This window comes from Dromiciops gliroides, chromosome 3 (genome assembly GCF_019393635.1).
Source record: "Dromiciops gliroides isolate mDroGli1 chromosome 3, mDroGli1.pri, whole genome shotgun sequence".
Taxonomy (NCBI): domain Eukaryota; kingdom Metazoa; phylum Chordata; class Mammalia; order Microbiotheria; family Microbiotheriidae; genus Dromiciops; species Dromiciops gliroides.
In genome coordinates, this window is record NC_057863.1 from 499,428,278 (window position 1) to 499,451,171 (window position 22,894).

The following is a 22,894-nucleotide window of genomic DNA, read 5'->3' on the forward strand; positions in this document are numbered from 1 at the left end:
CGTCAATAAACATTTATCAAATATCTGCCAGTCACTATGTTACAAAGTGGGGATATAAAGAAAGGCAAAAAACCTGAAAAAAATAACCACTCCCTGCCCTCAAGGAGTTCACAATTTAATGAGGAAAGACTGCTGTGTACTTTGTTACTGACTTTTGCTGACAATTTTGAAAGTAGATCTGTTTTATTCAGTACTAAGGGTTCTTAACCTGGAGGCTGCAGACTTCCTTCCTATGAACTTGTGGCTAGTTTCAGGGATTATGTGAGCTTGAATGGGGAAAAATCTTTATTTTCACTCCTTTGATTTTCTTTGTAATTCTATGCATTTTGTTTTTTAGGTTTAAAATCATTATTCCAAGAATAGGTTCATCAGTCTCCCAGAGTGGTCTATGACACACAAAATGTTTAGAACCCCTGTTTCAAACTGTTTTTTTTTTCCCCTTTCCCTGTTTTTTGTTGGGTTCCTTTAGATTCCTGTTGTTTGGAGTCAGTTATTTTGCCTCACTTAAAAGACCAAGAGGATTTTTTTTTTAATCCATTAAAGGTTAAGTGTTTAATATTTAAAAAAAAAAAGACATTTCTAGGATTGTTACATAGCACACATAAGGCATGCACCGGAGCTTTATTCAACATACCAAATGTTCACACTTTGTATGTGTTTTGTATCACCGTTGTATATGCAGTATGCCAAAAAAAATGGATTTAAGTACTTATCAGAGATCATAAAATCATTGTGGTAAAGTTGAAAGGGATTTTATTGGTCACCTAGCCTTACTTCCTTATTTTAGAGATAAGGAAACTGAGAGATGCTAAGTTACTTAACCAAGGTCACAGTAGTTTGTGAGCAGTATTTCATACTGCATTTAATCTCACTACTTTGGTTCAGATTGGTCAGACTGTCTTCCATGACTCTTTAGCCATAGGTATCCTTCTTGACTATTCATTTTAGAGAGCGGTATAACCTTTCCTTCCTTCCTTCCTTCCTTCCTTCCTTCCTTCCTTCCTTCCTTCCTTCCTTCCTTCCTTCCTTCCTTCCTTCCTTCCTTCCTTCCTCCCTCCCTCCCTCCCACCCTCTCTTCCTTCCTTCTTCCTTCCACCTTTCCTCTCAGGAATGATAAAATGTTGTAGTTCAGTTGTTTGGTTTCCAGAGTTTCAGTTGTTACCATGAGGGGAGAATAGAGATGTCTTAGGTTTTCTTTTTCTCCCTCCCCTTCTCATTGATATCTGGTACAAAAGCCAGAAATGATGTGGCTTATGTTTCAATCATTACTTGCTTCTCATGAATTTAGTCCTAATTGGGGGTGGAGGTGGGGTGCTTCCAGGTGAGGAAAAGGGATCATCCCTGTCAAGTTTATCTCATCTCTCTTATGTAGTGGATAGAATATTTGACCTTGAGTCAAGAATACCTGAGTTCAAATATGGCCTCAGATACTTACTCGTTATGTGACCTGGAAAGTCAGTTTGAAGAGGACCAAAGTGACATCATTATGTCGTGGTCAGGGTATAGTGTGTCTGGCTGTGGCTGATCACTAACATATAAGCTCAGAAGGCCCTACCACAGGTCCGGCACAAATAGTTCATGTGAACATTTGGAGTGGAGATACGTCTAAATGTTCCCACTGTCTTCCTCAGTTTCCTCATCAGCAAAATGGCGATAATAATAGCACCTCCCTCAGAGGAGGATCAAATGAGATAACATATGCAAAGTGCTTTTCTTTTTAAGTGCTAGCTGTCATTATACTTGGATCAAATAAGGAGTCTCTGAGGTCAGTTCAGGCCTGGATGATAAGTTTTTGCTATACCAGCAGAAACTCAGCTACAGCATAGAATCAATAAAATATTTGAATTTGAAAAGGAAATTTAAGACATTATAGCCCATTTCACTGCTAGTTTTCTAAATGACTATACACTGTTTGAAGCTCATGTCCTAGTTGAAAGGGTATATGTTTCAGTGCAATCTGTCTTGTACTGTAACACATTGAACATGTAATATTACTTAGAGATAGCTAAGTGGTTCAGAGGTTAGAGTGCTAGACTTGGAGTCAAGAAGACCTGAGTTCAAATCCTTCGTTATATATTAATTGATTGTGTGGCTTTAGGCAAGGCACTTTATCTTGGTCTTCTTCAGTTTCCTCATTTGTAAAATGGGGTTAATAGCACCTACCACAGGGTTGCTGTGAGGATCAGATTAGATAAATAGAAAGCACTTTAAAAGGCTACATAAATGCTAGCTACTGCTATTTAAAAGAAACTGAATTAATAATTTTGTGTTTGATTCTGTTTTTTTTTGCTCACCCTCATGTTTTTTTTCATGATCATGAAATGAGTGAAAGTTGGACATCTGGAAAGATGAGGCGTAATTTAAAAAGTGACTGATGAATTTGAATGATCAAGAGTTAAATGTGATAACCCAGTGTTAAGATTTTGAAATAAGAGGGATAACAGAAATTCAAGTAGAGATTTAAAGAAACAATTTCAAAACAGTAATGGAATAATTATGAATTTTCAAATTGTACTGTGAAGGTTGGAAGAGAAACTGATAAAGTAAGTGAAGTAATTTTAATAAATGAAGATTCTACTGAAGTTAATGAGTCTGTAGATTCTTTTTTTTTAAACAGTAAAAGAGGCTGATGTGATACAGTTTAGAAGCAGAACAAATCAAGAAGTTTTACTTCAGTTGTTAAATTGGATGATGTTTCATAATTGATTTGCAGAAACTAAAATTATCATGAGGACTAGGAAGTCAGATTTTTGGCACTGAAAAGGACGAATGATATTTTTTAGATAAAGTGTATTCCACAGAATTAAAAGTTAGATTCATCTCTCAATTTTAAAACAATATCCTGAATGGTCTAAAGGAGATTAGAATTATTAGAAGTGACTGGTATTACCAAGTGTACATTTTGCAAAATATGTTATAAATACTTGATTCAGATAGATTTCCTTTTAGTATACCTCAAGTGGCCTAATGTTTTGTTCTTAGATCCAGTTATATCTAAAAACTCATGGCAAGAAATTGCTCATGTTGGTATAGAAGTATCTCCCAAATTATCTTTTATTTTATTATTTATTACTATGTGTCTTCATTCCTTTTAAATTTTTTAAAAACAATTTACCTTTCCCTTTCACTACAGTTTTTTTTCTTCTCAGGTCCAACTATTCCATTTAACTCTTCAAACTCTTATCTTGAGTTTTGAGTCAGAAAACTTGATAAAAATTTAGTAAATTAACAAATTGTTCTCTAAAGTCAGTAGAAGAAAGTGAATTATCTTACTGAGTTAATATATATTCTTTCTGGGAGTTACCCTGTTTGTGAGTTAGAATCAATTACACTGACTACTTTTTCTGAAGTAGACTGTCTTGATAGAACTCATCTGGGATAATTTGTTACAAGAAAACAGTTTAACAACCACTTCTGTATTTTCCACATTACTTTAGATGTGAAATTTAAGTGTCAGTGTTTAAAAGCCTATTCCTGGCTATGTTCATTTTGATTCTAACTTACAAATGTTGTCTTACTTTCCTCAACTGTAAAATGGGGATAATAACATTTACCTGGTAGAGCTGTTGTGAGGATCAAATGAGATATTTGTAATGTACTTATGAGCAAAGTGCCTTGCACATAGTAGGCACTATATGAATGATTATTCTCTTTCCCCACCTCCCTAGTATTCCTCAATGCTATTGAACAAAACCTTTATTTTACATATTGTCAGAATTGGAAGTTACAGAAAATTTTATAACTTTTACATTTAATCTCTTCCAGGGAATTGTATTAATTAAAATGAATGTTGTATCTATTAAAATTACCTCAAATTTCCCAAGGCTAACAATGATTTTGATGATTGCAGAATATATGTATCAATTTAATTGGTTTCAGAACACTTTATGAGCTCTTAACTTGTGACATAGGCAGAAAGCAAAATATAACCTTTAATTAATAGAACAATTAAAGGGAATTTCCTTTTTCCTACATAAATTAAGTTGATTAAAGTTATATTTGTATTATAGAAACAAAACAGATTGGGGACCATGATTCTTTTCACTTTGGGACATGTAATAAATAATTGTTCATAGAGCAAAAAAATCACTCTGCTGCATTTTCTATAGGTTCTTGTCAAATTACCTCATCCTGCCTTGACAGACTACAGGTTTTGTTGGTTCATCCCTTTCATTTTGTCTGCCTTTTAAAAATCTAGGACCTAAATCCTGGGGCTCCAGGACTTACAAAATCTAGCTCCTAGTCCCAGCTGAGAAGCAAATGAGGTGTGAACTATTACTTCCACTTAGCAAGGAAAAGCCTAACACTAATTTTTAGTTTACCCTTACTCCCACATCATTAGACATTCTTTCCTCTTGTTTCACTACCTGTCTCACCATAGCATCCTTTCTAAACTATTTCATCTCTTTTCAAATGTCCTATGGCTTTCCTCATCTCTCAACTAGAACTTTGTCTCATGTTTTACTGGAAAAAAGAATGGAGAATATTTTCTGAGACATCTCTCTTTATTCCTTCCTTCTCATCTCACTTCAGCCAGATGCCTTCCACCACTACCTCCTCCTTCAGCCCTATCTCACATGAAGAGAAGATCCTTCTCTTTGCCAAGGTTAATGCTTTTATGCACTCAATAATTCCCTTCCAGATTGCCACTCTGTCATATCTACTCTCTTACTAATTTTCAGTGTTTCCTTGTTTCCTTGTTGCTTCCTTACTGCCTACAAATATGCTTATGTTTCTCCATCCTCAAAATACTCTCACTTGATCTATCCATCCCTGCTAACTTCTTTGAATAGACCATCTGTGATTGGTGCTTCCATGTTCTCTCTCTCTCTCACTAACTTCTTTATTCTGCCATTTGGCTTTCAATCTCCCCATTCAACTAAGACTATTCTCTATGGAGGTACCAGTGATTTCTTAATTACCAAATCTAATGGCCTTTTCTCAGTCCGTCCATCTAATCTATCTATCTATCTATCTATCTATCTATCTATCTATCTATCTATCTATCTATCTATCTATCTATCTATCTATCTATCTATCTATCTCCTTACCTCTCTGTAATTTTAACGCTCAGTCACCCTCTTCTTGATATTCTCTTCCTTCTGGTTTCTCATGACACTACGCTTTTGGTTCTCCTCCTGGCTGCCCGACGTCTAATTCTCTTTCTCCTTTGCTGGATCATCATCTAGGCTATTATCGATCACTAATGTGGCTGTTCTGTAGGACTCTATCCTGCTCCCTCCTCTTTTCTCTCTTTATACTGTTTCACCTGATGAGCTCATTGGTTCCTATGGATTCAACTATCATCTCTACAAAGATGTTTGACCATTCCTAACCTCTCCACGTTTAGTTTCATATCTTTACTTGCTAATTAGATACATTGAACTGTATCCTGTAAACGTTTTAAACTCAATATGTCCAAAACTGAACTCATTTCCTTTTCCCTCAAATTTTTGCTTCTTACTAACTTCCCTATTACTGTAGAGGGCCCCACCATTCTCCCAGTTACTCAGGCTATCAACTTAGAGATCATCCTTGACTTTTTTTTCTTCTCCTCCCCCCATCCCTGTTTCTAATCTGTTGCCAAGTCTTGTCCATTTTACCTTTGTGGTATCTCTTGTATATGTTCCCTTCTCTCCTCTGACACTTATCTCATGCCTGGCCTGTTGCAATGTCCTGCTGGTTGATCTCCTTGCCTCAAGTGTTTTTCCACTACAGTTGTATTCTCCTTAGGTGTCAAAGTGATCTTCTTGAAGCACAGATATATATGACTATGTCATCCACTCTCCCCCAAATAAACTCCAGTTACTCCTTATTATCTCCAGGATCAAATACAACGTTGTCTGATGTTCAGAATCTCTTATTACCTGCCCTCCCCTTCTGGTCTTTTTACATCGTACTTCTCTCCCCCCATCCCCCCACCCCCCACCCTCCCATTGACCTCCTTGCCTTTCCTCTGAAAAAATAATGCATCTTCTGACTGAATATTTTTGCTAGCTGTCTCCCATGAATAGAATTTTCTCTCTCTCCATCTTTGCCTTTGCTGGATTCCTTTAGGTACCAACTAACATCTCCCCTTCTACAAGAAGTGTTTCCTAATCACTCTATTCTAGTGACTTCCCTTTGATTATCTCCAATTTATCCTATACATAACTTGTTTTTATATAGCTGTTTGTGTGTTATCTCCCCATTAGACTGTGCGTGCCATTGAAAGCAGTGTTAATGGTCTTTTTCTTTTCTTTATATTCTTAGCACATAGCATGGTATTTGGCACGTAGTAGGTATTGACTGACTTTGAAATGAAGTAATTGAACAATGGAATATGGATTTTAACAGTTTTTTTTTTTCTTTATTGACTTCCAGAAAGATGAAGTCCTCAGTACATTCAGAAGAGGATGATTTTGTGCCAGAACTCCATAGGAATGTTCATCCCCGTGAGCGGCCTGATTGGGAAGAAGCTCTTAGTGCAATGGTAAGACAATGTAATGTAGTATGGAGTACTGAACTTTGAACTTATGTCTCTAAAGATGTTTGATCACCACCTCTAATATTTACTACATGTATGACCATGGTGTGACTTAATATCTCTAACCTTCACTTTTCTCATCTGTAAAATTAAATTTTCCCATTACTATAAAGGATACTATGATTTTCTTGTTCATCTAAGCTTACAACCTTGGTATCGTTCTTCACTGCTTATTCTCATTCACCCCATATTTCCAATGTGTTGCCAAATTGTAATATTTCTACCTTCAGATTTTCTGTGTGTAGTTCTTAGTTTCCTTGGCTTCCTTGGAGTCTTGGCTCAAATCCCACCTTTTGCAGGAGGCCTTTTAGTCTCCTTTATTGCCAGTAACTTCTCTTAACACGTTACCTTCCATTTGGTTTGTATATATTTTTATTTACATAGTTATATACATGTTTTTCCCCATATGAGAATGTGAGCTTTTTGAGAGTCAAGACCATTTTTACCTTTCTTCCTTCCTTTAGGACTTAGCTGAATGTCTGAATTATAAATGTTTAATTTTTTCCCTATGGATTGATTTTGATTAATTTGTGAAGTGCTTTGCACATCATAAATTGCTAAATGAATATTAGTTTTTAGTGCTTTCTTTAAGTGTAGGATTTTTTAAACTCTGGGACATTCCTTCTTCCATGCCTTCTACCTTTTGAGCTGAGTAGAGCAAAACATGGACCAAAATGATTGGATGTTATTATTATTATTCAATTATTAGCTATCTCATGTATATGGTTTTAATATTTGTAAAGCACTTTACAAATATTATCTTTTTATCTGAATTTATTTCCCCCATTACAGCTACTTTTTCCACTAAAAACATTGAAATTTGAGTCATCAAAAATGAATGAAACGGTGAATTTCTATGAACTAGGTGGGAGAGGAGGTTATAGAAGTAAAAAAATAAAATTTTTGGGACAAGTATAGTGGGGTTTGAGGGCTGGCAGGTCTGGGTATAACCAATTAGTTGTTTGCACCCTCTTACTCTCCTGGTAAGAGATTCTCCATTTTCTGCTCTTAATGATGGCCCTGGCCTCAAGGGGAAAAAGCTGGGTCCCTCTTGTTCAGGTATTGGCATATCTCATAGCTCACCTTAGAGTTTTGCCAGCCTGCTTTTTCATATTCCTGAGTTTTACCTCCCCTCCCCTCCTAGTGAAGAAAGTTTCTGTGGGCACTGCTAGATAGGGGTGCAGTTAACTAAGGACTTGCTAATTCCTGTTGGGGCATAAGTGGAGGATGGGGTTTACTGCTCCCATTCCCTCTTGTCCTAGTCTCAAATACCTATTGTGAACTGGTTTCCAGGTTTAAAAGGTTGGGGTGCTTCTCTCTGTCACTTTCTTATTTTTCCTTTTGGGAGGAGGCATGTTGCAATGTAAAGAGTGATGGATTTGCATATAGAGGATCTAGGTGTCCTTGGACAAATCACTCTTCGCTTCCATTTCCTCAATTATTCAGTTAAGATGTTAGACTAGATAATCTAGAAGGTGTTTTTTAAAAAATAAATTTATGATCCTATTAACACAAGTATAGTACAATAAGTGTTTTGTATTAAATATGTATTTAAAAATATAAATATTTAAATACCATATGTTTAAAAGTATATATTTTATGTGTTTGCTTTTGTGTTATAAAATTGCAATAAATATTTAATTTATTTGAATAAATATGATCTAAGAAAGTTTCATATAGATTATTTTATGAAAAATGAGGAGGAATAACTTTTTAAAAATATGTGGGGATCATTTCATAAACTTTGGAAATCACTGTCTTAGTGTTATTTTAATTAATGTTTTCTTCCTTCTACTTAACTTACTCTGCATCAGTCCATATTCTTTCAAAGAACAAATAAATTAAAGTGGTGTTTACTGTGTGCTTGGACACAAGTTTTGATACAAAAACAAGATAAGGTTCAGTTTCAAAGCAGGAATGGCAGGAGTGGCAGAGACTGGTTGTAAGATGTGTAAAGGGAAGAAACTGGAATTTAAAGCAGAAAAAAAAAAAACCAAGACAGCCCTAGGAACAGACAGTGATCAGTTGTTTAAAATGCTCTGGGTGCATGTCTCTCTTGAAATTCACCCTGGATCATTGTGAGATAGGAAATATTGTTGTAGAACTAGAAAATAGATGATTGCAGATGGATTTTTAGGTAATAGAATTTTGGAATCTAGAATTTTAGTGCAGAAAGAGATTTTTGTAATCATCAGTTTTCTGATTCCCTCTTTTTACAGTGCAGAAGCCTCAGCAATAATTTATAGTAATTACTTACTAATATATAATGAAAAAATATGTTCATTTGAGTTATAAGACAAGAATAGTAAAATATAATAATCCATAAATAAATGTGACTTCAATTGGATGGTCAGAGAGTATTAACTGTCTGTTGCAGTATTCAGTCCTATCACATAACATTTTGTTTTGTCGCCAGTGTGACAGAATTATAAAATCAGAGAACTTGAAAGGTCTTAAAAACAGTAAAAAGGGGACAGCTAGTTGGCGCAGTGGATAGAGCACCGGCCCTGGAGTCAAGAGTACCTGAGTTCAAATCCGGCCTCAGACACTTAACACTTACTAGCTGTGTGACCCTGGGCAAGTCACTTAACCCCAATTGCCTCACTTAAAAAAAACCAAAAACCAAAAACCAGTAAAAGGTAGAACATAAAGTATTATAAGAGGAAGACATTTTAAAACACAGAATGTTAATATATAGAATGTTAGAGGAAAGGGACTAGAGACATCACCAGTTCAAAACACTCAATTTAAAAATAAGGAAATTTACAAGGAATAGGAACACTGCCTTATTTGCAGTTACAGGATCTATGAGCAATAGGCACAAGCCTATGAGAATTTATTATGCTCCTATGTCTATCTGGGCTGTGGAGACTAGTAGTAGGGGAGGGGTATTGAATGGGTACACTTATTATTAGAATTCTCTGGTGTTAATTCAGAAAGGATTTTACCTGGTCAGGAATTCTGTAGATTATTCTTTTGTGGATTTAGCTGTGATTACTCTATATCTGATGCAGAATTCCTTTGGTGGGGGCAGTTCAAGTATTTCTGAGAAACGTGACCCCACTTGTCAGACTGTTAGAACTGAAAGACTTAGTCTTCATTCTTGATCTTTTTGCAGTTATTGGCTACCACTCCCTGTCCCACTGATGTTATCACTCAGGTTTAGCCATGCTACTCCTATGCTTAAAAACATAGAGTATTTCCCTCTTGTCTGTAAGATAATGCACAGATTCTGTTGTCTGTTATGGAATGCCCTTCACGTCCTTGCTTCAGTGTACTGCCTTTTTTTGATATTATTTCTCCATATACTGTAGCAGAATTAGAATGTTGTATAAATGTTATATGGTTTCATTCCACACACATGAGCTATGTGCCTGTAATATATTATTTCCTCAGTTTGGACTGTCAAAACACTGAACTTGCTTCAAGTCTCAGTCCAGGTGTTACCTCTTTCTTGTAGTCTTCTCTTGGTTGAAAATGTTCTTTCCCTCTTCTGACTTTCTGACAACAGTACTTTATTCCAGTTTTATCATTGCCCATTTTGTCTGGACTTTCCCTTTGAGCCCATCACACTTCTATTAAACTTAGCAATACGTCACCCTATATATTCTCCCTCCACTCCTATGAAAGCTCCTTTATGTTGGGGACTATGTTATACTTCATATTTGTGTTTTCCCTACTCTGTGGTGTCTTAAACATAATTTACATATATATCTATAGGCATATGTGCACATAGATACATATACACATAAGCATGTATATATATATATATATACACATCTATACATATACACATACACACACGTGTGTATGTGTGTATGTATGTAAATTGGATTTAGTTTTTTGGTCCCTCTAAACCATATTGCTGAAGTAGAATCATGCTGAATATTATACAAATGCATAGTGTCTAACCTGGAGCCTCATGCCTTCCTATCAGTCTTTTTCTCTCACTGATTCCCAGTGACATTTCCCACATCATTTATTCCAAATCTTTTTATACCCTGGTATCCACATTCTCCCTCTGTTGTCCTCTCTCAGCATATTATCACTTTGTACTTTTACTGAAATTCTTTTGAGTTCTTGTATATGTATTTTCCTTATCACGAAATTGCCATTCTCCTTCATAAGGTTGATTCCTCTACTTTTAACTCTGGATCTCATTTTTTCATCCCTGTCTTTCTCCTCAAAGACCTTGCCCCATTGATATTTCTACTTTCTTTTTTATCCATTTGACATGGTTAAACAGTTCTACCTTCTTGATATAGTTTCCCACTTTGCTTTTGTAGCACTGTTATCTTTTTATCTCTCTGATCCTATAGTCTAAGCTTTCATCCATTTTTCTTATTTTTACTCTTAAAAAATGGGCATTCCTTAAATTTATTTTTTTTGTTTTTTTTTTAAACTTCTTAAATGTTAGTACTATATTAGTACTAGTAACATAACTAAGTTAGTTATGTTAGTACTAGTGTTCCTTCACCAAAATTGTCCCTTTAGGAGTATATCTACCATTTATAACCACATTACTGTGTCATTAATTGCCACTATGTAGTAGTATTTTTTTTTGGGGTGAGGCAATTGGGGTTAAGTGACTTGCCCAAGGTCACACAGCTAGTAAGTATCAAGTGTCTGAGGCTAGATTTGAACTCAGGTCTTCCTGATTCCAGGGCTGGTGCTCTATTCACTGTGCCACTTACCTGCCCCAATGTAGTAGTATTTTACTTAAAATTATATTTCTGTAGAAGAAATGATCAACTTTATGTAATTTGTACTTATTTCAATGATGTGAAATTTTGAACTACTATAATATAAAAGCTTTTGATAAGATTGTAATACACTATTAATTGATAATTTCCTCTTCTAATTCATTTGTGTGTCTGCAGTATTTTCTCCTTCCTTCCTCTTTCTTTCTTTCTTTCTTTCTTTCTTTCTTTCTTTCTTTCTTTCTTTCTTTCTTTCTTTCTTTCTTTCTTTCTTTCTTTCTTTCTTTCTTTCTTTCGAGGCAATTGGGGTTAAGTGACTTGCCCAGGGTCACACAGCTAGTAAGTGTTAAGTGTCTGAGGCTGGATTTGAACTCAGGTCTTCCTGACTCTAGGGCTGGTGCTTTATCCACTATGCCACCTAGCTGCCCCAGTGTCTGCAGTATTTTAAGAACTAATTTGAGGCAGCTAGGTGGCTCAGTGGATAGAGTACTAATCCTGGAGTCAGGAAGACCTGGATTCAGATTTGGTCTCTGGCACTTAGTTGCTGTGTCACCTTGGGCAAGTCACTTAACCTCTGTATGCTTTGATGTGTTGGAAGTATCTCTGCCAAGAAAACTCCTTGGACAGTACTGGTGTACTGTGGTCCATGAGGTCATGAAAAGTAGGACACGACTGAATAACAACAAAGTTCCAAACTATTCCTTGATTACTTTTGTGAGTTATGTCAAGTAATATTGTCATTCTATTATTAAAATTATATTTTTCTTACTAATATGTCACATAAATATTTGGTTAGTGGAGCAAAGTAGCTGGTCTTAATGGTAGTGGGGTTTTTTTTGTTTGTTTGTTTTTTGGCGGGGCAATGAGGGTTAAGTGACTTGCCCAGGGTCACACAGCTAGTAAGTGTCAAGTGTCTGAGGCCGGATTTGAACTCAGGTCCTCCTGAATCCAGGGCCAGTGCTTTATCCGCTGTGCCACCTAGCTGCCCCAATGGTAGTGTTTTAAAGAGCTAAAATATAAGAAATTTATTACATGAAAGGAGAAAGTGGCAGACCTGTGTCTGTGTCTCCTTTTCTGTATATCTCACCTCTTTTGTGTTCCTTGCGCATACTGGAGCTTCTTGGAGCCACAGATAAGAGTTGGATAAAAGTTGGATGAGCAGCCCTGAAAAGTGCTCAGCAATCCCTCATACCACGGGTCCCTGAACAATATAACCAACAGGCCTCAAACCTGTAGGTGAGTTAGGGGAATATCTACCCCAAGCATGTGAAGACTTACCCCAACAGAACATGTGGATGAGAATACTTTGTTCCAAATGGCCATGAAGACAACTGAAGCAGGTGCTGTAGTGTGCTTAGAACTTAGTCAGACATCAGAGACTCCAAGGTTATCCACTGCGTCCTGGGCCAGTTATCTTGACTTTTGTCTTGTCACTGTACTTCAGTGACTCTGGAAGAGAGAGTGAGGTAGACAACTTTGTGCAACTCCGCTTCATTTAAATCCAGTTCTCACAAGTCAAGATATCAACTCTCAGTGCCATTAGTCCTTTTTGAAAATAAAGGATGAACAACAGCAGTCTTATACCTTTGGCTTCCTTTCCCCGTGTACTTTGTGGTACAGTAACAATGGCTTCCTTTCTCTTCCTTGAACAAGACATTCTGTCTCCTGACTCCAGGCATTTCTCTAACATGAGATATCCTCCCTCCTTATCTATACTTCCTGGGTTCCCTGGATTTCAGGGCCCAGCCAAAATCCTACCTTCTCCAGAAAGCCTTTTCCTTTCCCTTTTAATCCTGGTACTGTCTCTCTACTGATTAGTTTGAATTTATCCTGTATAATGCTTTTGTTCATAGTTATTTGCATGTTGTGTTCTTCATTAGACTGTGAACTCCTTGAGAGTAGGGATTATGTTTTGCCTTCCTTTTTATGTACTTTATTTAGTACAGTTCCTGGCATGTGTCTCTTGACTGAGTGACCCATTGTAGTTGATTTTCTCAAGGGCTTAGCCACAGAAGGGTGAAGAGCTATAGGGCTAGCTACTAGAATTAGATAGCTCAAGTAAGAGATTTGTTGGAAATAGGGGAGACATGGACATGTTTGTAGCAAGAAGGAAGCAACCAGTAGACAGGAAGACATTGAAGACAAGTGAGAAAGTAGAGATGATATAAAGGGATCAATCTGCTGGAGAAGATGGGATCACTTGTGCTCAGACAGGGGTTTGCCTTGGGGCAGCAAATAGACTTTAAAAACTCCCACAAATTAACATTATGTATGTTATATATATATTTTTTATTTTGTTAAACACTTCCCAATTATATTTTAATCTGGTTCAGGGTTGTACCCCAGAATTTTGGAGTCAAGGCTGCGTTTTACACCTCTGCTTTAGCTGATTGCACCTTAATCCTAAACCAGAGAATCCCTTGTAATGGATAATTCATGGTCCTTAAAGAGAATATTTTATTGAGGGCTGCTTAATGAATATACTCATATAACCCTTCATTAAAATGTAAAGACCAGATTTTGTTCTTCTGTCAATATTTTGGGGGCTCATTGACAAATAGCAAAAAAACCCACAAAAAAAATCAACCCAAAACTCTGTATGGTACATTCTATTCTGGCTGACAGTTGTGGTAATTTATTCTCTGGAATTAATATGTTAATCTTAATTATGAAAACAATTTATGGATCATTGTGAGCTCTGTTTTATATTGTGTGAATTATTGAACTGTTTCTTAGGCCACTCGTATTGTTAATCACTATATTGTTAGATTACATTAGAGTTTATTGGGAAAAATATCTAAAGGCTTAGATATTTTCCATTTTTAGTTTTGCTGTTAGAAGTTATGTAGCTGTTGCATATAAGCTCTCATGTCATTTTTCCACAGTCTGGTCTCAATGCTTTAGAAGTCAGTTATATCTTCTGTTATTTCCATTTAAGTACAACAGATATTTCTAAAAATGTCATGTTGGCTTTCTTGGTAGATGTGTGCAGATTTCCAGTGTAGAAGCTAAACCTTGTTCCTACTTGACACTAACAAGAAGAATTTTTATAGATTAATTATATATAAACCTTAAAGTTAATACATTGTGCTTAATAAATGGTATGCTTTCAAATAAAACATTGCAAAGCATCAGTAATTACAAACTTAATTATGATCAATGGGTAGAGAAAACCCATCTGAATGAATGAGTGAGGAAGCACTTATTAAGTGCTTACTATGTGCCAGGAACTGAGCTAGATGCTAGACATCGCCCTCCTCCCCCATTCCTACCCTCAAGAAGCCTACATTCTAACATGGGGAGACAATGCATATAAGGTAGCAAAGGGAGCTTTGGTCTGGGGAATCATAAAAATGGTGAGGGGAGCTCCTGATACTGATATAAGACTTCACTTGATTGGCATCCCCTTTTCAGAAGCAATGGTAGTATTGATTTGCTTTTTGCTTTCAGAAGAAGGGTGTAGGTTAGGGTTTGGGAGGTAGCTATCACACAGGTAGAGTAGCTATCACACAGATAGGATATGAGATATATGGACGTAGGTGTGTGGAAGTAAAGCTTGGTCTGAGACTAGCTACATATATTGGTTTAGGTTGCTTTGCATTCACCAGTCAAGACAGCTTGGTCCCAGGGATTTTCATACTGATAAAACTAGATTGTAGAATATCCCCTGATTTGTTGCCACAGTAGCCTTCTCATCTTGAACATCCCTTAGTTCCTGTATCCTTTCACTATGGAAGATCCCTCAGCCTTGCAACTTTTTTTCCCTTGATTGATCAATTCTTACCAGAACCTTCATTTAAAAAAAAAATTGTGGGTTTTTTTTTTTACCATAAAAGGATTTTATTATTTTCCAGTTACATGTAAAGATAGTTTGCAACATTAAAAAAAATATATTTATTTATTTATTTTTGCAGGGCAATTGGGGTTAAGTGACTTTCCCAGAGTCACACAGCTAGTAAGTGTTAAGTGTCTGAGGCCAGATTTGAACCCAGGTCCTCCTGATTCCAGGGCCGGTGCTCTATCCACTGCACCAAGTAGCTGCCCCACAACATTTATTTTTATAAGATTTTGAGTTCTAAATTTTTCTTCTTCCCTTCCCTCCCCCCTCCCCAAGACAGAAAGCAATCTGATATAGGTTATACATGTACACTTCCATTAAACATTTCTGCATTAGTCATGTTGTGAAAGAAGAATCAGAACAAAAGGGGAAAACCTCAAAAAAAGAAAAACAAAAAACAAAAAAAGAGTAGAAATAGGGTGGTTCAATCTGCATTCAGATTCCACAGTGTTTTTTTTTCTGGATGTGGAGAGCATTTTCAGTTGTGAGTCCTTTGGAATTGTCTTAGATCATTGTATTGCTGAGAAGAGTCCATCACATTTGATCATCATACAATGTTGCTTTTAACTGTGTACAGTATTCTCCTGGTTCTGCTTACTTCATTCAGCATCAGTCGACTTAAGTCTTTCCAGGTTTTTCTGAAATCTTCTTGCTCATCATTTCTTATAGCACAAATATATTTCATTACGTGCACATACCACAACTTGTTTAGCCATTCCCCAATTGATGGACATCCCTTCAATTTCTAATTCTTTGCCACCACAAAGAGAGCTGCTTCTATGATCTCTTTGGGATACAGACATAGTAGTGGTCAAAGGGTATGCACAGCCCCCATAGCCTTTTGAGCATAGTTCCAAATTGTTCTCCACAATGGTTGGATCAGTTCACAACTCCACCAACAATGCACTAGTGTTCCAATTTTTTCCACAGCTTCTCCAACATTTATTATTTTTCTTTTTTGTCATATTAGCCAATTTGCTAGGTGTGAGGCAGTACCTCAGAGTTGTTTAATTTGTATTTCTCTAATCAGTAGTGATTTAGAGCATTTTTTCATATGGCAATAAATAGCTTTGATTATTCATCTGAAAACTGCCTGTAGAACCTTCATTTTTAAAAATAAAAGTTTTTATTGATGTTTGTTTCTTATGTCATCATAGTTATCCCAAGTATTCCTCTTTCCCCCTTCCAGAGACCCATACCATTATAACAAATAGTTATTAGTCAGCACAACTGACAAATATATTGAAAAAGTTAAAAAGTATATTAAATATGTAATACCTGTGGACCTCCCATCTTCACAGAAGGGTAGGTTGGGGCATCATTTCATATTTTCATTTGAGTCTTGAGTCCTGTTTTTATAATTTTGTTGAATGTTTAGTGTGTAGTTCTTTCTGTTTACATTGTTGTATTAATCATTTACATTGTTTTCTTGGCTCTGCTTACTTCATTCTGCATAAGTTAATTTAGATCTTTCTGTGTTTGTCTGTATTTATCATATACATAATTTCTTATAGCACAGCAATATTGTATTACATTCATGTAACACAATTTGGTTAGCTATGCCCCATTTGATGGGTATCTATTTCATTTCCAATTCTTAGCAATCACAAAAAATGATGTGAATATTTTGGTGTCTATGAAGACATTTTTCTTAATAGTGGCTTCTTTTTTTGTTTGTTTTGTTTTGTTTTTGTTGTTGTTGTTTGGCAGGGCAATGGGGGTTAAGTGACTTGCCCAGGGTCACACAGCTAGTAAGTATCAAGTGTCTGAGGTTGGCTTTGAACTCAGGCCCTCCTGAATCCAGGGCCAGTGCTTTATCTACTGTGCCGCCTAGCTGCCCCTTAATAGTGGCTTCTTATGGGTATAAGCCCAGGAGTAGAGACTCTGGCCAAAGTATATGAACATTTTATTCCATTTATTTGCATAATTCCAAATAGTTGTATCATTTCACAATTCCAACAAAGTACTATTGTACCTACCATTCTACAGCCTTTCCTACATTGACTTTTTCTATACGCGTTGGGTTTTGTTGTTGTTGTTGTTATTGCATGGTGCAGTGAGGGTTAAGTGACTTGCCCAGGGGTTACACAGCTAGTGTCAAGTGTCAGAGGCCAGATTTGAACTCAGCTCCCCCTGAATCCAGGGCCAGTGATTTATCCACTGTGCCACCTAGCTGCCTCCCTATATATGTTTTATTGTCACTTTTTCCAATTTGCAGGGTGTGAGGTAAAACCTCAAGGCTGTTTTGATTTTCATTTCTCTTACTGTGGTTTGCAGCACTTTTTTCAAGTGGTTGTGAATTCTTTGCAATTGGTCCTTCGACCACTTATCTAATGGGAAATGGGTATTAGTTCTAAATATATTCACTGTTTATATATCTTAGACTTAAACTTATCAGAGAATTTAGATTACAATTATTTTTTTTCCCATTTGACTCTTTTCCTTCTTATTCTAGGTGTGTTAATTTTTGTCTGTGCAGAAGCCTTTCAATTTCAAGTAATCAAAGCTATCTACTTAATCTTTTGTTATTGCTTTTTCCTCATGAATACATCTCTTGCCCATACCTCTGGAAGGTATATGATCTACTTTTCTTTTAATTTTTGTATAATATGATCCCTTAAATTAAGGTTTTATATACATTTAGAATGTATTATGAAATATCACATTGGTCTAAGCCTAATTTTTATCAGACTGCTGGCAGTTTTTATCAAATAAGAAGTTTTTTCCCTAGATAATTTCTCCTTTCTACTTTATCAAATTTTCTGCTATTAAATTTCATTGTTTCTGATTTTCCTGTGTCTAATTTATTCCACTGATTTATCTCTCTATTTTTAATCTATTATCAGATCCCTTTGATATTTTGAATCTTTTATTTTTCAAAATGAATTTTGTTATTATTTTATCAAGTTCTACAAAGTATCTCCTTGGTCATTCGATTGATATAGCATTAAAAGTATAAATTAATTTGGTAATATTGTCAATCTTATTATATTGGTTTGACCTAGCCATGAGCACTGAATATTTCTCAGCTATTTAAATTATTCAGAACTTTTTAAGGAAGTTCTCATTCTAGTCATGTTCACTCCTTTGTCCCTTTCTGGGTTATGATCCTAATTCATCAGACTTTGTGCTTCACATTTCTCAGCAGCTTTCTTACCCAGAAAGACACTACTGCTTAGCTCTTAAAATTAAACAAACAAAAGAATCAAGGATTATAGGAATAACTAGATTAATCCTTGTAGAACAATCCTGAATAAGAGGCAGAAAGTTCATATATTATTTGTTTTTCTTTGAATAGGCGACTTTACTTTTCATAATAGTCAATCTGGTCCTTTTATGAGTATACCATTCAAAATTTGGAGAAGTTAGGATTAAAAAAAATTTTAAGTAGTTTAACTGATAAATTAACAAATAATCTATTATCATAAGTTAATAAAATAAACTAATTAGTAAAATAAAAAATGGGTTTTTTGTACCCTGGGACCCCTTCATCTGTATAGTCAGTTTCTATTGGAATCTCCATTTTTAAGGAAGTGCCTGGGCCAGCTGTTTTCTGTCTTTTCAACTGAGCTCCACTTTTGACTTGACAAATTTCTTACTTCAGAGCAGCCTCCTCTGCTTAAGATGGGGTCAGTTTTTCTTTTTGCTTGCATTTGTATCCCTGGTGCCTAGTATGGTGCCCGGTAACATAGCAGATGTTTAAAAAATGCTTATTGTTTACTTGCTAAGACAGTAATATTAGCTGTTATCTAATAGAGATTTTAAATAAAAATTATTTGTTTTTTTAAAAAAGCACTATAATTTCTGTATATAAAGGAAATATGAATCATTCAGGTTTTACTATATGAATAGCTTTTGTGGATTAATCTGAGAAGTACTTCTTACTACTAATAGTCTTGGGCATTTCCTTCAAGGTAAGAGGTTATTAAGGGTTTCCTTAGTACTGCCAACATAAAGTAGATTGAGAAACTTGATTGACTTGAAAGAATATCTTTTCATTTAGCAAGCCAATTCAGTCATTGTCAGCCAATTCATCTTTTTACTTTAAATATTGTAGGTGTAAAACACTGTGTATAATGACAAACTTTTAGATGTGCTAGTTTTGCTGAACTGTTTTTTTTTTTTTTAATTCTTTGATACTTCTTTGAGAGGGTGTCTAGAGTAGGGTAGCTCTGTAACTGGATTATAGAGTACGTGGTGGGACCAGACTGTGAAGGACTTTAAACTCCAAACTATTTTATATTTGATCCTGGGCGTAATTAGATAGCCATTGAAGTTCATAGAGTAGGAGAGAGTGACTTAAGTCAGACTTGTTCTTTAGCAAGATCACTTTGAGAGCTGAGCAGAGGGTGGAAGGAGAGCTGAGCCTGTGAGACAGACTGAGAATATTATTGCAACGATCCATTTGTGATATAAGAGGCCTATACTAGGACTGTGTCTATATGAGTAGAGAGAAGAGCATGTAAATGAGAGGTAATTTGAAGATAGAAGCAAAATGAGAATAAATTGGGTATGAGAGGTGAGATTGTGTAGAAGAAGAGAACATGGAAGTTTTGAACCTGAGTAACTGTGAGCATGGTGGTGCCTTCTAGAGTAAGAGGGAAATTGGGAAGAGGAGAGAATTTGATGGAAAAGACAATGAGTTCTGTTTGGGATATGTTAAATTTGAGATGTCTAGTTTAAGATGTCTAATAGGCAGCTGATGATGTAAGGATAGATGTTAGAAGAGAGACTTGGGATGGATATATGAATTTAAGAATAATCTGCATAGACATTATAATTGAATCCATGGATTTCCATTATGTTAGCAGCTCAAATTTATTGAAGTTATCACAGGGAAACAAACACCTTATGGTTCTAGAACACAGGAACCCAGCAGGAAGTAAATAAACTAACACATCTGCTTGTCTAAAGCAACACCCACCACTCAATTCTAGTTAAGTCTAGCTTAGTAGAGCTGATAATTAGAGCAAGACCTGGAGCTGTTTAGCTCCATCAGAGACATTTAGTCCTAAGAATGACTATGTTCGACTCCTTTGGTACTAGTAGTGATTTGATTAGCCATCTCTTTCAGCTTTCTGAGAGTGATTGTTTCAAAATAGTAATACTGGATGATTCCACAGTTGGGGTGTTAGTACAAACTTTTGTTCTCTTGGGAATTTCACTCCTTTTGTGTTTGGAATGCATCCTTCAGTACACCTTCCTTTCCCTGGGTCTAAATGAATGTAAAGAAGTCATGATCTATGTTTGTATTCTTTGTGATATTGAGGACTTTGTGATATTGAGGATATAGGAAACTAGTTTGTGACTTTTATGAGTGATGGGAAAAACTGACTTAAACTGGTCAGGTTTCTACTGAGTCATAGCTACAAATGAAAATTAGAATTGCCTTTAGACTTTGGGAATGTAGGTCTGAGTGTCCTTCCTGCCTCTCTTTACCCTGGCCTTCCTTATATTCAAGGGAAGACATGTAAGGGGAAAAGACAAAGGGAAAGGAATAAGCATTTTTATAGTGCCCACTATATGCCAGGCACTGTGCTAAGTGCTGTTACAAATCTAATTTGATCCTCATAATAACTCTGTGAGGTAGGAGCTGTTGTTATCCCTGGTTTACAGTTGAGGACATTCAGTCTGGAAGAGATAGAGTGACTCATCTGAATCTCACATATAGTGTCCAAGGTCAGATTTGAACTCTGGTCTGGATTTACCCTGACTCTAGGCTCAGCATACTAAAAAAGAAAAAAAGAAAAAAAAGACAATAATATCATCTTAAAGTGCAATGTTATTCACATAATGGATAATTAATAGATTTTCTTGACTGATCTCATTTTACATTTCCCTTTTGTTAAAATCAACTCATATGTTATAACATTATTTCCATGTATGCTGTCTCTACTGTAGTCTAGAATACCAGATTTTTAGAATGAAGAACTTTAATATGTATTTATTAAATGCCTATTGTGTTTATTTTTAGATTACAATAACCTTATTACTGACCATCTTTATGTTGTTAGGTACTGTAGATTAAAAAAAAAACATTTATATAAGATAAGCACTCAGAAATTTGAGCCCATGGTAGTCAAGCTAAACTATGAAATATACTTAGCCTATCACAGAGTTAAATTTCCAATTTAACAGTTCATCAAAAATTTATTAAAACATTTATTATGTACATGGCACTGTGCTGCATAATGGACACACAAAGTCATACAGGTAATAAGATTGTGAAGTAAAAGACTTTGCATTTTGATAGGAGTTGGCAGAAGTGAGATATGTATACATGAGGTGAGGTATGTGTACATGGATAAATATGTATTTATTTAGCAATATAAATTTCAAGAGTGAGATGGCTTGTGTGCTTTAAAAGTATATGGTTTGGGGGGTCAGCTAGATGGCACAGTGGATAGAGCACCGGCCCTGGATTCAGGAGTACCTGAGTTCAAATCCTGCCTGAGACACTTGACACTTACTAGCTGTGTGACCCTGGGCAAGTCACTTAACCCCAATTGCCCCGCAAAAAAACAAAACAACAAAACAAAAAAGTATATGGTTTGGGTTTTTTTTTTAAGTCTAAGGCAAGGAGGAGGTATATTCCAGATATGGGGGACTACGTATCCAAAGGCATTTAAGTTGGAAATGAATGTTAGGGATTAGCTTTAGCAAACCAGGTTCACTAGGGCATGGAATGAGTAAAATGGTAAGTAACATGAGGTAAGTCTAGAAAGTTGGGGAGCCAGATTGTGGATAGCTTTAACTATCAGGTTCCAGATTTTGTATTTCTTCTCAAGGCAACAGGGAGCCATAGGAGATATGCATACATGCGTACACACATGCACACACATGCATATGTATACACACAACACATGTACACACATGCATGCACACATAGATCTGTGTTTGAGGAAAAACCAACTTGGTAGCTTTGGAAAGATGAACTGCAGAAGGGTGGTACTGGATGCAGGGAGAATAATTAGGAGGAAATTAGGATAATTCCAGGAAGAGACAAAGAAGACCTAAACTAAGGTAGTATGACCATGTGATGGGAGAGAAGAGAAGTGGGTTTGACAGATTTATGTGGAGTCAGAAAGGACACAACTTGGTAACTCTTAGGATATAGGGTGTGGGTGAGAAGGAAGAGCCAAAAAATTTGCTAGTTGTGTATCTAGATGAGTTATAGTGTCTGAAACATAAAAAACTTTTAATAAATGCTTTTTGAATGGTTGAATAATTGGGAAGGTGATAGTTTCCTCAACAGAAATAGATAAGTTTGAATATGGTTGTGATATTGGGGGGAAATATTGTGAGTTGTTTTAGAATTCAGCATATGAGACATTCAGCAGTCAGTTTGTAATATAAGAGGTGTGTTTAGGAGGGAAATTAGCTCTATCATTTATATGCATAGGAGATGATAATTTAATCCATGGGAGCTGATGCAACCAGCTTGGAAGGGAATGTAGAGAGAACTTTCATACAGAAAAACATAGGAGTTATTATATCCATCTTCAGAAGAGACAGTGTGCCCTGAGATGTATCTATGATTAATGGAAGAATTGGTACTAGAAGGAAATTTTATTAAATCAGGATGATTTTAAAGTATTTCATAGAATCAGAATCTTAAAGCTGGAAAGGACTTTAAGAGGATATCAACTTAAATCTATATCTAACTGAGACTCCCTTCTCTAGTTGTTGAACAGTTGCAGACCACCAATGAATGAGAGACTAATACCTTCTGAGGCAGTCTTTCCTCTTTTGAATAGCTCTTTTTGTTAGAAAGCTTTTTCTTATGTTTAAGTTTGCTTCTCTACAGCTGTCACTTGTTACTCCTAGTTC

The 22,894-nt window shown here is 35.9% G+C and overlaps 1 protein-coding gene across 8 annotated transcripts in view; it reads left to right on the forward strand.

Annotated features, from left to right (window-relative positions):
* ARHGAP32 (Rho GTPase activating protein 32) overlaps positions 1-22,894 on the forward strand; it is a 363,679-nt gene that overhangs the window by 127,577 nt on the left and 213,208 nt on the right. For all 8 annotated transcript variants that reach the window (XM_043990499.1, XM_043990500.1, XM_043990501.1 and 5 more), the window contains exon 2: positions 6,364-6,472. In XM_043990499.1, the coding sequence (XP_043846434.1) occupies positions 6,368-6,472 (105 nt within the window). In that variant the 5' untranslated portion in view covers positions 6,364-6,367. The remainder of the gene's footprint in view (positions 1-6,363; positions 6,473-22,894) is intronic.